General features: G+C 40.5%; 1 protein-coding gene across 2 annotated transcripts in view; it reads right to left on the bottom strand.

Moving 5' to 3' along the window:
• Positions 1-15,673, bottom strand: part of KIAA0319L (KIAA0319 like) — a 100,879-nt gene that overhangs the window by 33,104 nt on the left and 52,102 nt on the right. For both annotated transcript variants that reach the window (XM_040231721.1, XM_040231720.1), the window contains exons 4-6: positions 7,867-8,110; positions 5,264-5,365; positions 1,476-1,573 (exon numbers count right to left, since the gene is read on the bottom strand). In XM_040231721.1, coding sequence (XP_040087655.1) covers positions 1,476-1,573; positions 5,264-5,365; positions 7,867-8,110 — 444 coding nt within the window. The remainder of the gene's footprint in view (positions 1-1,475; positions 1,574-5,263; positions 5,366-7,866; positions 8,111-15,673) is intronic.

Below are 15,673 nucleotides of genomic sequence, written 5' to 3'. Positions count from 1 at the left end.
AGCGCTCAATGGGTGGTTTTCAAGGCTTATGTTATTTGTTCTGCTTTTTTTTCACTCAGACTATTATCAACCTCATACCTACATGTCTCAACAGATTCCTCACCGTGTCCCTAGTGTCAGTCTTCTCTCCTCCAATCTGCAGTCAGGCTAAACTGAAAATCTGAACATGTCATTCACTTGCTTAAAACCTTTCAAAGGCTCCCTCTGGATAAGAATCAAAGTCCTTCTAGCACACAAGGCTCTGTGCAATCTGGCCCCTACATCTCTCCAACTCATTTGTGCCACTGCTCTTCTCACACCATGGGGTCCAGTCAGGATGAACCACATATAATTCCCTTTTCCCCATATTTCTCTCCATCATTTGGCCGAGTGGACACATTCCTTCCTCTGTTTGGGATATGACCACTCCACCCCTTATCCAGTAAGCCAGTCACATTTCATGACCCAAGTAGGCCAACTCTTTTAAGAAATCTACTCTAACTCTCTGGGGCTTCAATACCCCCTATACTGACCCAGTGTATCCCTGTTCTATTTACCTGCTTCAGTCAATAGCACCTACTAGACTCTATTTTCCATAAATGTTAATATTATGATTCAGTTCCGTTCAGTCACTCAGTCGTGTCCGACTCTTTGCGACCCCATGAATCACAGCACGCCAGGTCTCCCTGTCCATCACCAACTCCCGGAGTTCACCCAAACTCATGTGCATTGAGTCGGTGATGCCATCTAGCCATCTCATCCTCTGTCGTCCCCTTCTCCTCCTGTCCCAAATCCCTCCCAGCATCAGGGTCTTTTCCAATGAGTCAACTCTTCGCATGAGGTGGCCAAAGTTTTGGAGTTTCAGCCTCAGCATCAGTCCTTCTAATGAACACCCCGGACTGGTCTCCTTTAGGATGGACTGGTTGGATCTCCTTGCAGTCCAAGGGACTCTCAAGAGTCTTCTCCAACACCACAGTTCAAAAGCATCAATTCTTCGGCACTCAGCTTTCTTCACAGTCCAACTCTCACATTGGTAACTAGTAAATCCCCAATTCTTGCCACATAACTAATGTACAATGAACAGTTGTTAAAAGAAAGACATATAGAAGGAGAAATTGCTTGGCCAAAGAATATGAACATTTTTACGGCTCTTAATAACTATACAGAATCCCAAAAAAGACTGAGCCAATTTACACAGTCATACGGCCACAAATAACCTAGCTTATCTCCCAAATTCTAAGATCCTTATGTTACCCTTAAAAGCTGTTTAGTGTATATTTTCAGCTATCACCACTATGCTTATATTCTCACCATAAATGAGAAATTGAGAATCATACACTAACAAATACTGGATGTCAGCCAGCCAGACTTTTGGAGGATTCACTTCTAAAAGATTGTTCCTAACTTTAGTGTGGACAGAAAGTTCTATATTATACATTTTAGAAAATGGTCAAGACCTCTACCCCATCCCTACAAATGACATGAGGCAAACTCACCTTGGACAGCTTCAGGATCTTGGAATGTTCCCCTTCCATTTCTCCACTATAGTCTTTAGGATGAGTAATCAACTGCCAGTCGTAGGTGTAGGTTTCTCCTATGGAAGGGCAGTTACAAAAATCATGAAAACACAAACCTACACATGAAGAGGGTAGCCACACAGCCTGCCAATAACCCAATTTTTCTAGTCTTAACAAGATCTTAGTTTTCAAGATTTCACCCTAAAGCCAAAGGGAAACCAAACACTCTGTTGAAAGGAAGGACAGATTCTGCTGATGGCTCCAGTCAGGGCTTCTTCCACTCTCCCCATGGCCAAGCTCACCCCTGCCCCATACCTACCCTGCTGTGGACCAATCCAGAGCATCCCGTGTGATGTGGCATCCAGTGAAAATGCTGCCCTACCAAGCACTAAGGATGAACTCACTGGGATCAAAGGCCATTTTCTTGCAAAACTTCTTTTGCAACAAAGAACAGGAATGACTTCTAAATAACATGGTTCAAAAATAGCTTTTTACAGAGTGCTAACAATGCTCGTCTCACTGAGGTCATCACACCCTGGTGAGTTAGAAGAGCTACTTCATTCCTGCTGAGCTAAATAACACACTGCAGAAGGTGGTAGGGGATGGCCCATTTAAAACAGGTCCCACTGAAATTAATTAAGATCAAATGAAGCATTAAATGGTCCTCATTTGCAGCTTAGACTATCTGACTATCTAGAGTGACCATAGAATCCTGTGTCTAAGTGCAATTCCTCCCCAGTTCAAGTGGTCTTAAATATTTTGGGGAACAAAATGCATTTAATGGCTAGGAAAGGGTGAGATTTGGTAGGAAGGTTTAATTTAAGTTACTACCCAAAAAGGGAAAAATAAAAGGAAAGAGAAAAAGCCTCAAATGCTTAAAGAGAATGGTCATCTTATTTCATGAGTTCAAAAGTTAAAATTAACACATAGAACTTAATTCCAAACAGACTTAAGATGAGATTTTACTTTATAAGCCTGAGATACAAGATCTTCTCTTTCTTCCTCCAGAAAATACTGGCTTTGTTTTGGCCAACTGTCAGCCCCAGGCAGCTCTGATAAATGTAGATGTAAAAGTTAGGTGAGGTGAGAAGCAGGGAAGAAGTGGGAGAAGGAGGACTGGTGCTAAGAGATGACATCTCTTGAACTGTAGTTAGAAAAAATTTTTCCACACAGAAAACAGACTCACACTAGGAACTGACAATTTTCTCATATCTAAGGCTAGCAACACAGATTTCAAAATATGACAATATTCCTAGCACAGAAAAGCTCAGGGGGATGAATTATGCCTTACAGACAGGAATTTGCCCAAGGGTAGGAACAACGGAGTGTAGGTCTGTTGGACAGAATGCTGGTTTTAATGATTTAGGGCAGTGGTTTTCAACCCATGCCTCTGAACCCAGAGGGATCCTGAGAGGTGCTTCAGGGTTGCCAAAGAAGACGAGGGCGATGAAGAACAGGCAGAGCTGGTCCTGCCTCACTGTCCTCAACCTTTGAAAGCTTGAAACCATCCATCTCCTGTATCACCAGATAAAGGTTGAAGAAACTGGGAAAAGGAGAGATGAAAGAATCTGTTTTTGAACTGATGTGTTTTGGAAGACTGATACACAAGGTGATGTTAACTCACCCACATACAGGGCATATGCAAACAGGGGCAAGAAGAGAAAATACAGTAGAGCTGGGATATCTTTCAGAAAAGAGCGGAAGCAACTGTAGCTCAAAGCAGTTCTTGCCTCACTTGCATCTTCAAAGGCTACCAAATCCACTCACCTTATCACCAGAATAGGAAAGGAAGATGTTTCTCTATAGGAAGGTAGAACGAACTGATAAGGAAAACTCAACTGAGGGCAGAAATACAGAGAGGGAGGGCATTTAGGTTCTGGAAAAGTACTTTTTGCATAAATAGGCCCAGAAAGTAAGGATACTGTACCAGAAATGTGTTCCTAAAATGGAAGGACCCCATCCTGAATAGAGTATGGCATTCTGTTTTTAACTAGCTTTACAACTAGCTACTTGACCTACCCTATAATGAGTAACACAAACCCAATGCAATCATTTTCCATCAAAGTATGCTTCACTTCATGTCACAGTCTTGAGAAAATGTGTGTTTGTAAGTCAAACTTTGGTATACTAACATATACTTCAAAGGAGAAAGGATGCTCATATTACAAAAGTTTTCTTAAATAATAAGTTAATAATCCCCTAATTTATAAATTTTATAAATCTGAATATTGTATATTACATCGGGCTTGGTTTTTTTCTTTAAGTGACAAATCTATCTTAGCAGTAGTCTTGAATAACTTCTCTACAAGTTCTGTATCTGCTACTTACTAGTTGTTTGACCAAAATAAACAGGTTAACTGAGTCTCAGTTTATTCCTCTTTTAAATGGACATAATAAAATCTACATTTAAAGAGCATCCACTATGTGCTAGGCACTAAGGTATATAGGTACCTTATATACCACTTCATTTTACCCTTAAAGTAACCTTATGAAGTAGGGATTACTATCTTCATTCTACTGAGAAAGAAATGGAAACAGGGAAGTTAAATAATTGACTTAAAATCATCCAGCTAATGACTTAAAGAGACAGGAACACCAGACCATCTTACCTATCTCCTGAGAAACCTGTATGCAGGTCAAGAACAATAGTTAGAACCTTATATGGAACAACTGACTGATTCAAAACTGAGAAGAGTATGATAAAGCTGTTTACTGTCACCCTGTTTATTTAACTCACATCATGAGAAATGCCAGACTGGATGAGTTACAAGCTGGAATCAAGATTGCCGGGAGAAATATCAACAACCTGAGATATGCAGATGACACCACTCTAAAGGCAGAAAGTGAAAAGGAACTAAAGAGCCTTTGATGAGCATGAAAGGGGAGAGTGAAAAAGCCAGCTTAAAACTCAATATTCAAAAACTAAGATCATGGCATCCTGTCCCATCACTTCATGGCAAATAGAAAGTGAAGAGATGGAAGCAGTGACAGATTTTTTCTTCTTGGCCCCTAAAATCACTGCAAATGGTGACTGCAGCCATGAAATTAGAAGACGATTGCCTCTTGGCAGGAAAGCTATGACAAACTTAGTGTATTAAAAAGCAAAGACATCACTCTGCCAACAAAGGTCCATATAGTCAGGGCTATGTCTTTCCAGGAGTCATGTACAGATCTGAGTGTTGGACTGTAAAGAAGGCAGAAAGCCAAAGAATTGATGCTTTCGACCTGTGGTGCTGGAGAAGACTCTTGAGAGTCCCTTGGATAGCAAGGAGATCAAACTAGTCAATCATAAAGGAAATCAACCCTTAATACTCATTGGAAGGACTGATGCTGAAGCTCCAATACTTAGGCCACTTGATGCAAACAGCCGACTCCTTAGAAAGAGCCTGAAGCTAGGAAAGATTGAAGGCGGAAGAGGGCAACAGAGGATGAAATGGTTGGATGGCATCACCGATTCAATGGACATGAACTTAGGCAAACTTCAGGAGATGGTGAGGGACAGGGAGGCCTGGCATGTTGCAGTCCATGGGGTCGCAGAGACTCAGATGCAACCTGGAGACTGAACAACAATGACTGACTGAGCTATGACTTGAATCCAGCCTTAATATCAACGCTTATAATCTCACACATTACACTGCCTTGCATATCATATAAATATTTGTACATGTACAAGCTATATCCTAATCTCATAGGACTTTGAGAATAAATAAATGTATGTAGATATCATTATAAATTAAAACACTATACAAATTAAGTAGATGTTTTACCTGCATCTGGTTCTGGAAGAACAAATGCATTTAACTGAACTTCATTCTTAGGTAATGTGATCTGAACACTGTTTCCAGCAGACACCACTAGTTCCTTTATAACTGGAAAGGAAGTCAATACACATGAGATAAGAAATTAGGTCCAGACTATCTTATTTCTCTCCTTTCTTTTGTAGTCAAATTTCTTCTATAAACAATTTTCAGCTATTGTCTTCATTTCTTCATTATTTACCAACTCTCAAATCCCTTGAAATGTGACTCTGCCCCACTTTTTCACTGAAAAGAATCTTCAGAGGTCATCAACACAGTGCTTTTAGCAAATCTAATAGCTGTTTCTCAACCCTCAACCTTCACCTCTATAGCGTCTAATACTGCTGACTGCCTCCATCTTTAAAAACTCTTGGTTATTACGATACCATATTATTCCACTTTCTTCCTTTCTCTCTGAGTTTTTCTCCACTGTATTTTAACTATGGTCTTTCCCTAAGCCCTCCTTATATAGTATTTTTCACAGAATTCAATAAATAGAATTTAGCTCTGTTCCATCATCTTTATGTTGATAAAATACACAAAGTTCCTCAAAGAAATGTTGACCACAGGGCCAGCCTTAATTTTCTTTCCATTTCAACTGATATAACCACAGACTTAGATAATTCCAAGAATCTTAGTTGGTCTTTCCTCTGCTAGCTCTCCCTATTCTAATCCATTCTGTCTTCCTAAAACACCTATTGCCAAATTTTTCTAAAATACTCACCCACCATTTTACTCTTCTACTTAAGACCCCCCACTCACACTTCATGCTTCAGTCCAAACTCCTAACCTGGCATAAGAGATCCATCATCACTGGATTACATCGTCTCATCCTTCCTGCCCCTGATTCTGCCTCCTCTAGCTATATTCATTTTCCCTCTTGGGCTCCATGGAAACCATGGTCTATGCTAGGGGACTTTGCTAAAACTATAGGGGACTTTGCTAAAACTATTTTCTTCAACTGGGGTGTATTCTTATAAGCAAACAAAGTACAGTACTTTGTTTCTGGCTTAAAAGCCAGTCTTCTTTCCAAAAAAATCTTTCCAGACCATTTCAGTTCAAACTAATCTACTTCCTGAACTACTTCTGCATTTGGAACAGGCACATCAGCTAACAGTTAGATACTATCTTTCTGCTATTCACCAGCTACTTCATACACGTCAAAGTTTCTCAACTATGACATTCTGGACCAATTATCCGTGTGTGTGTTGAGGGTGAGGGGGTATCCTGCACCCTCTAAGATGTTTAGTACCACCGAACCCGGGTCTCCCGCAGTGTAGGCAGACGCTTTACCGTCTGAGCCCCAAGGGAAGCCCTAACAGTGTATCTAGTCACTACCAACTAACCAGATGTCAGTAGCACCCCTCCTCCACAGCTGTAACATTCAAATGTTTATAGGCTTTTGAGAACCACTGATTATAGAAATCCTATTTCTCTAACAATAATTGTTCATTTGGATGAGACCCAAGAACTAAAAGAGCTTAAAGCAAACAACTGGCTGGTTCATCCATATTCCAAGACTGGGAGGTGAAAAGGGTTTCCTACACAAATATGAAATTTGAGATTTATCTGTCTGCTTGGGAATACTGCACTAAGGGAGAAATGAAACCATCCATTATGGAAACTTCAGCATTTAGACACTCCAGGATGTGGAATAAGAACTGCTGAAGCAATTTTTCAAAAGAGGAAAAAAGAGAAGAAAGAAACCACTATACTCAGAGAAAGTATAATGGACAAAAATACAGCGCAGCCCAAATCTTTCACAATTATACCAAAAATCACAACCATCCTGCCTGAACACAAAAATTATTTTAATGCCGCAGGACTGAAACCCTAGATTTCACGTTATATTACCACCAAAGGAAACCTTAGGAAATCAAAAACTGGCCAAAAAAAAAGCATTTTCACTGGCTTTGCTTCACCCTGTTGACTTTTTCAGGAGATAAAGATCAACTTAGTTTCCTTGATTTACCATTTCCTCCAAATATCTCAGAATGGAATTTATGAAGCAGACCAGCTGCTAAAGGAACGCTCCATATAAATCTCCTCTCTATGAGCTGCTTTAAAAATAAAAATGCAGAAATTTCTGGCAGTCCACTGGTTAGGACTTAGCACTTTCACTGCTGAGGCCCAGGTATGATCCCTGGTCAGAGAACTAAGATCCCAGAAGCCACGTGGTACAGCCTAAATAAGCATTTTGATAGCATCAAAATCAGAGACACAAATGTTCTGACCTATGATCAGCCATTCAGAAGGCAAACAGTTGTACAGATCCAACTTTCTTCCCAGTGTGTCTCTGCTTGGTTCCCTGATCATTATTTAACTGAGTCTAGGCAGTGGAATTCTACTCTAGACAGAGCCTCATAAATTCCCATAGGTTGGAGCTTACCGATAAAAATGATTGAGAGACCATGTACTATAATTACAGGGATACTAATAGGATTATTTCTTTAATCTACAGTATTTATTAATAAAAGTCATGCCTCTGTCCTTTCTTCCCACTAAAAGGGAACACTTTGATCAAAATCTCTATCTCCCGATCATATCTCCAAGGAGAGAAGCAAAAGGCTCACCTGGGTGTGGTGTGGAGGTGCTCTGGAAAGAGGCCTGTGGGGTAGGGGTGGCATAGCTGTAGGAGGGAGCCACCGGCAGAGGGTGAGCCACCAGGCCTTTCTCAGGGCTTCTTACTTGCTGAATGCTAGGACTCGCACTGGAATCCTCAGATGCCTCTCGCTGAACCGATACATCTGACCAACCAGGAATCTTCACACTCAGGTCTGTGGTTAAAGGATTAAACATTGTGTCTGTGCTGTGGACCTAGAGAAATGCAAAAATTTATTTGAATAGGCAAAAGTTATACAGTCAGTTTTTAAGATAATGTCTCATGAAATAACTGCAAGTTAAATGCTTTTTTGAAAAATTCAAAACTGCCAAAAATACTAAAGAAATTAATCTTACCACCTAAATTGGTATTAAAAAATATTGATATAAATCTTCCCAGTATTTTTCTTTCTATGCAAAAAGTTTTGCTTAAAACAAAGCAGTAATAATCGCTCCATGTGTACTTTTACCTCCTTTTCTCACTTAACATTTATATTCAATCTTTCAACAAATATATATTAGGCACTTATTATAAAGCAGGCCTGTGGATCCAAAACATAAATTAAATATAATCACTGTGCTCAACAAGTACACAATCTAGTGGGACTAAAAACACAAGCCAAAATGGTAACTATACCTTTAAGAGCTATGACTGAACCAGAGAAACACCGTCAGAGTACTTCTCTTTCTTGGAGAGGAAGCATGTGAAGAAGGACAGTTTAATAAATAAATGAAGACTTTCCGGAGGCAGAGAGTCCTGATACGAGTTTTAAAGGGTAAACTAAACAAGAGGCTGAAGGGAGAGATGCGAATAGCCAAAAGAAATGAGATTAACATGGCTAGTGTTGGGAAACAAAGGTCATAAGGAAAGTGAGAGGCAGGGTGTTGAAACAGAAGGTAAGCTGGAAAGACAGTCAAGGGCCACACTATAGGAGACTGTGGGTGTGCTTAATCACTCAGTCACTGTGACCCCATGGACCACAGCCCCCCAGACTCCTCTGTCCATGGGGATTCTCCAGGTAAGAATACTAGAGTGGGTTGCCATGTCTTCCTCCAGGGAATCTTCCAAAACCAGGGATTAAACCCAGGTCTCCCTGAAACTAACACAGTTTTGTATCTCAACCAAATTTTTTTTAAAAAAGCTAGTTCATGCCCTTTGCAGTAAATTCCTGCCTCCATCTCTAGGCTCAGACAACCACAGATTTGTTTCTATCACCATTAACTAGTTTGGGCTTTTTTAGAATTTCATATAAAAGGAATCACATACAAACTATTTTTGTTTCTGGCTGCTTCCCCTCAACATAACATTTTTAAGATTCATATCATGTCATATCACTCTTTTTATTACCGAGTAACATACTTCCCAGGTGGCACAGTGGTAAAGAATGCCCCTGCTAGTAATGCAGGAGACGCAAGAGACAAGGGTTCAATCCCTGGGTCAGGAAGATCCCTTGGAACAGGAAATGGCAACCATTCCAGTATTCTTGCCTAGAAGATTTCATGGACGGAGGAGCCTGGCAGACTACAGTCCATAGCATCGCAAAGAGTCAGATTCGACTGAGCACACGCACGCGTGCACACGCGCACACACACACACACACACACACACACAGTCCACCATTACAGAGATAATACCAAAATTTGTACCCATTCATTACTGACAGAGATTTAAGTTGTTTTCAGTTCTCAGCTCTTATAAATAAAGCTGCTCTAAATGTTAGACTAGAGACCGCTTCAAGAAAATTAGAGATACCAAGGGAACATTTCATGCAAAGATGGGCTCGATAAAGGACAGAAATGGTATGGACCCAACAGAAGCAGAAGATATTAAGAAGAGGTGGCAAGAATACACAGAAGAGCTGTACAAAAAAGATCTTCACGACCAAGATAATCATGATAGTGTGATCACTCACCTAGAGCCAGACATCCTGGAGTATGAAGTCAAGTGGGCCTTAGAAAGCATAACTACAAACAAAGCTAGTGGAGGTGATGGAATACCAGTTTAGCTGTTTTGAATCCTGAAAGATGATGCTGTGAAAGTGCTGCATTCAATATGGCAGCAAATTTGGAAAACTCAGCACTGGCCACAGGACTGGAAAAGGTCAGTTTCCATTCCAATCTCAAAGAAAGGCAATGCCAAAGAATGCTCAAACTACCGCACAATTGCACTCATCTCACACGCTAGTAATGTTCAAAATTCTCCAAGCTAGGCTTCAGCAATACGTGACTGTGAACTTCCAGACGTTCAAGCTGGTTTTAGAAAAGGCAGAGGAACCAGAGATCAAATTGCCAACATCCACTGGATCATCAAAAAAGCAAGAGAGTTCCAGAAAAACATCTATTTCTCCTTTATTGACTATGCCAAAGCCTTTGACTGTGTGGATCACAATCAACTGTGGAAAATTCTGAAAGAGATGGGCATAGCAGACCACCTAACCTGCCTCTTAAGAAACCTGTATGCAGGTCAGAAAGCAACAGTTAGGAACTGGACATGGAACAACAGACTGGTTCCAAATAGGAAAGGAGTACATCAAGGCTGTATATTGTCACCCTGCTTATTTAACTTCTATGCAGAGTACATCATGAGAAACACTGGGCTGGAGGAAGCACAAGCTGGAATCAAGACTGACGGGAGAAATATCAATAATCTCAGATATGCAGATGACACCACCCTTATGGCAGAAAGTGAAGAGGAACTAAAAAGCCTCTTGATGAAAGTGAAAGAGGAGAGTGAAAAAGTTGGCTTAAAGCTCAACATTCAGAAAACGAAGATCATGGCATCTGCTCCCATCACTTCATGGGAAATAGATGGGGAAACAGTGGAAACAGTGTCAGACTTTATCTTTTTGGGCTCCAAAATCACTGCAGATGGTGACTGCAGCCATGAAATTAAAAGACGCTTACTCCCTGGAAGAAAAGTTATGACCAACCTAGACAGCATATTGAAAAGCAGAGACATTATTTTGCCAACAAAGGTCCGTCTAGTCAAGGCTATGGTTTTTGCAGTAGTCACGTATGGATGTGAGAGTTGAACTGTGAAGAAGGCTAAGCGTCAAAGAATTGATGCTTTTGAACTATGGTGTTGGAGAATACACTTGAGAGTCCCTTGGACTGCAAGGAGATCCAATCAGTCCATTCTAAAGGAGATCAGTCCTGGGTGTTCATTGGAAGGAATGATGCTAAAGCTGAAACTCCAATACTTTGGCCACCTCATGTGAAGAGTTGACTCACTGGAAAAGACTCTGATGCTAGGAGGGATTGGGGGCAGGAGGAGAAGGGGATGACAGAGGATGAGATGGCTGAATGGCATCACCGACTCAATGGACGTGAGTCTCAGTGCACTCCGGGTGATGGTGATGGACAGGGAGGCCTGGCGTGCTGCAATTCATGGGGTTGCAGAGAGTCAGACACGACTGAGCAACCGAATTCAACTGATAAATATTAGAATACAAATGTTTCCTAAACACATTTTAATTTACCTTGGGTAAATACTTAGAAACATTTATTGCTAATTATATATATGCTTAATTATAAGAATCCCTTAATGGTGTCACTCAGTCATGTCCACCTTTTGCAACCCATGGACTGTAGCCCGCCAGTTTCCTGTTGGGAGAGACTGACTGAGAGGGAAATTGGGTCTTCTTCCCATGGGTGGGGCCATACTCAGTAAATCTTTAATCCAATTTTCTGTTGATGGGTGGAGCTGTGTTCCCTCCCTTTTACTTACCTGGGGCCAAACTATGGTGGCAAGAATACAGGGAAGAACTGTACAAAAAGATCTTCATGACCCAGATAATCATGATGATGTGATCATTAATCTACAGCCAGACATCTTGGAAAGTGAAGTCAAGTGGGCCTTAGAAAACATCACTATGAACAAAGCTAGTGGAGGTGATGGAATTCCAGTGAGCTATTTCAAATCCTGGAAGATGATGCTATGAAAGTGCTGCACTCAATATGCCAGCAAATTTGGAAAACTCAGCACTGGCCACAGGACTGGAAAAGGTCAGTTTCCATTCCAATCCCAAAGAAAGGCAATGCAAAAGAATGCTCAAACTACCACACAATTGCACTCATCTCACATGCTACTAAAGTAATGCTCAAAATTCTCCAAGCCAGGCTTCAGCAATACATGAACCGTGAACTCCCTGATGTTCAAGCTGGTTTTAGAAAAGGCAGAGGAACCAGAGATCAAATTGCCAACATCCACTGGATCATCGAAAAAGCAAGAGAGTTCCAGAAAAACATTTATTTCTCCTTTATTGACTATGCCAAAGCCTTTGACTGTGTGGATCACAATCAACTGTGCAAAATTCTGAAAGAGATGGGAATACCAGACCTCCTGACCTGCCTCTTGAGAAATCTGTATGCAGGTCAGGAAACAACAGTTAGAACTGGACATGAACAACAGACTGGTTCCAAATAGAAAAAGGAGTACGTCAAGGCTGTATATTGTCACTCTGCTTATTTAACTTATATGCAGAGTACATCATGAGAAACGCTGGGCTGGAAGAAACACAAGCTGGAATCAAGATTGCCAGGAGAAATATCAATAATCTCAGATATGCAGATGACACCACCCTTATGGCAGAAAGTGAAGAGGAACTAAAAAGCCTCTTGATGAAAGTAAAAGAGGAGAGTGAAAAAGTTGGCTTAACGTTCAACATTCAGAAAACGAAGATCATGGCATCCAGTCCCATCACTTCATGGGAAATAGACGGGGAAACAGTGTCAGACTTTATCTTTTTGGGCTCCAAAATCACTGCAGATGGTGACTGCAGCCATGAAATTAAAAGACGCTTACTCCTTGGAAGAAAAGTTATGACCAACCTAGAGAGGATATTGAAAAGCAGAGACATTACTTTGCCAACAAAGGTCCGTCTAGTCAAGGCTATGGTTTTTCCAGTGGTCATGTATGGATGTGAGAGTTGCACTGTGAAGAAGGCTAAGCGCTGAAAAATTGATGCTTTTGAATTATGGTGTTGGAGAAGACTCTTGAGAGTCCCTTGGATGCAAGGAGATCCAACCAGTCCATTCTGAAGGAGATCAACTCTGGGATTTCTTTGGAAGGAATGATGCTAAAGCTGAAACTCCAGTACTTTGGCCACCTCATGCGAAGAGTTGACTCATTGGAAAAGACTCTGATGCTGGGAGGGATTGGGGGTAGGAGGAGAAGGGGACGACCAAAGATGAGATGGCTGGATGGCATCACAGACTCGATAGACGTGAGTCTGAGTGAACTCCGGGAGATGGTGATGGACAGGGAGGCCTGGCCTGCTGGGATTCACGGGGTCACAAAGAGTCGGACACAACTGAGCAACTGAACTGAACTGAAATGAAACTATGGTGGAAGCTTCCATAACCCTCTTATCTTCTCCATCAATAGGCAGTTCAGTTCAGTCACTCAGAGTGTCCGACTCTTTGCGACCCCATAAATTGCAGCATGCCAGGTCCCTGGCCATCACCAATTCCCGGAGTTCCTTCAAACTCATGTCCATCGAGTCAATGATGCTATCCAGCCATCTCATCCTCTGTTGTCCCCTTCTCCTCCTGCCCCCAATCCCTCCCAGCATCAGAGTCTTTTCCAATGATTCAATTCTTCACATGAGGTAGCCAAAGTATTGGAGTTTCAGCTTCAATATCAGTCCTTCCAAAGAATACCCAGGACTGATATCCTTTAGGATGGACTGGTTGGATCTCCTTGCAGTCCAAGGGACTCTCAAGAGTCTTCTCCAACACCACAGTTCAAAAGCATCAATTCTTCGGTGCTCAGCTTTCTTCAAAAAAAAGAAAGACTAGAGATCTCTTCAAGAAAATTAATGATACCAAAAAGGAACATTTCGTGCAAAGATGAGCACAGTAAAGGACAGAAATAGTAAGGACCTAACAGAAGCAGAAGATATTAAGGCAAGGTGGCAAGAATACACAGAAGAACTATACAAAAAAAAAAAGAGGAAAGAATACTAACAGAGATAAAGAGGATAAATGTTACCATGATAGGGGTCAGTTCATCAACAAGACATAATAATCCTAAACATTTATTTATCTATAACAGAACTTCAAAGTACAAGAAGCTAATCTAACACTAGGAGAAACAAATATATCTATAAAATAGTGTGATATTTCATTATCTCTCTAAATAATTTATAGAAATTAATAGAAAATAAGGATATAGAAGATCTGAACCACACTAACAATCTAATCTGACATTTATATAACAGTTGCCCAACAATAACAGCAGTATACATATTCATTTCAAGTGCACTTGAACATTTACCAAGATAGACTGTGTTCTCAGCACTGAAACAGAGTCTTAATAAATTTAAAAAGATTTAAGTCATACAGCATTCACTGGCTACAACAACACTAAATTACAAGCAACAGTACAACAATATCTGGAAAATCCCCCAAACATTTGGGAACTACATAATACTATTCTAGATAATCCAAAAGTGAAAGGAATAAGCAAAATGGAAATTTGAAAGTATTCTGCACTGAATGAAACTGTAAACACAAATACCAAAATCTGTAGAATGTGGCTAAAACTGTACTTATATGGAAATTTATAGCACGAAAATGCCCATATTAAAAAGAAACGAAAAAGAAACGAAACAAAGTCTTTCAGTCGTGTCCGACTCTTTGCCATAGCCCATGAGACTCCTCCATCCATGGAATTTTTTTAGGCAAGAGTACTGGAGTGGGTCGCCGTTTCCTTCTCCAGGAGATCTTCCCAACCCAGGGACCGAACCCGGGTCTCCCACATTGCAGGCAAACGCTTTACAGTCTGAGCCACCAGGGAATCCCTATTAAAAAGAGTGAGTGAGTGAGTGAAGTCACTCAGTCGTGTCCGACTCTTTGTGACCCCATGGACGGTAGCCTACCAGGCTCCTCTGTCCATAGGATTTTCCAGGCAAGAGTACTGGAGTGGGTTGCTATTTCCTTCTCCAGGAGATCTTCCCAACCCAGGGATCAAACCTGGGTCTCCCACATTGTAGGCAGATGCTTTACCATCTGAGCCACCAGGGAAGAGCCCTATTAAAAAGAAGCAAGTCTCAAACAAACAACTTCAGATTACACCTTAAAAAACTAGAAAAAAAGAGCAAATGAAATCCAAATTAAACAGCCATGAAATAGTAAAAAATTAGAACAAAATGAAATGAAATAATAAAAATTAGAACAAAAATCAGTAAGAGAGACAAGAGAAAGCAATAGAGAAAAAGAAATGAAACCAAGGATTGTCTTCAAGAAAATCTAGCCAGACTGATCAAAAGGAGGGAAGGAAACCATTTCCTATCCTTTTCCAGCCCTAAATTTAAAATCTAAAACTATAAAACTTTTGAAAGAAAACACAGGAGAAACCTTTCTTAGATAGAAGATCAAAAGCATGATCCATTGAAAAAATCGCTAGGCTCCTCAGTTCATGGATATTTCAATTTAAAAATTTTTTTAAAAACACTGCTTACAGAATGAAAAGCAAGCCAGAGACTGAGAAAATATTTGTAAAACACATATCTGATAAATTACTTATATGCAAAATATATATGTGTGTGTATATACACATATACATATGTGTGTATATATATACACATACATATGAAAACAATCCAATTTTTTAAACGGGGGAAAACATGAACACTTTACCAAAAACATATGGATAGCAAATAAGAAAAGATAAACATGAAAAGATGTCCAACACCATTAGTAATTAGGGAAATACAAACAAAACCATAATGAGAGACTATTACATATCTATTAAATGGCACCCCACTCCAGTATTCT

This window comes from Oryx dammah, unplaced genomic scaffold, assembly GCF_014754425.2.
Source record: "Oryx dammah isolate SB20612 unplaced genomic scaffold, SCBI_Odam_1.1 HiC_scaffold_28, whole genome shotgun sequence".
In the NCBI taxonomy this organism is placed as follows: Eukaryota; Metazoa; Chordata; class Mammalia; order Artiodactyla; family Bovidae; genus Oryx; species Oryx dammah.
The sequence above is the reverse complement of the archived record's forward strand: the minus strand, read 5'-3'. Positions and strand labels throughout refer to the sequence as shown.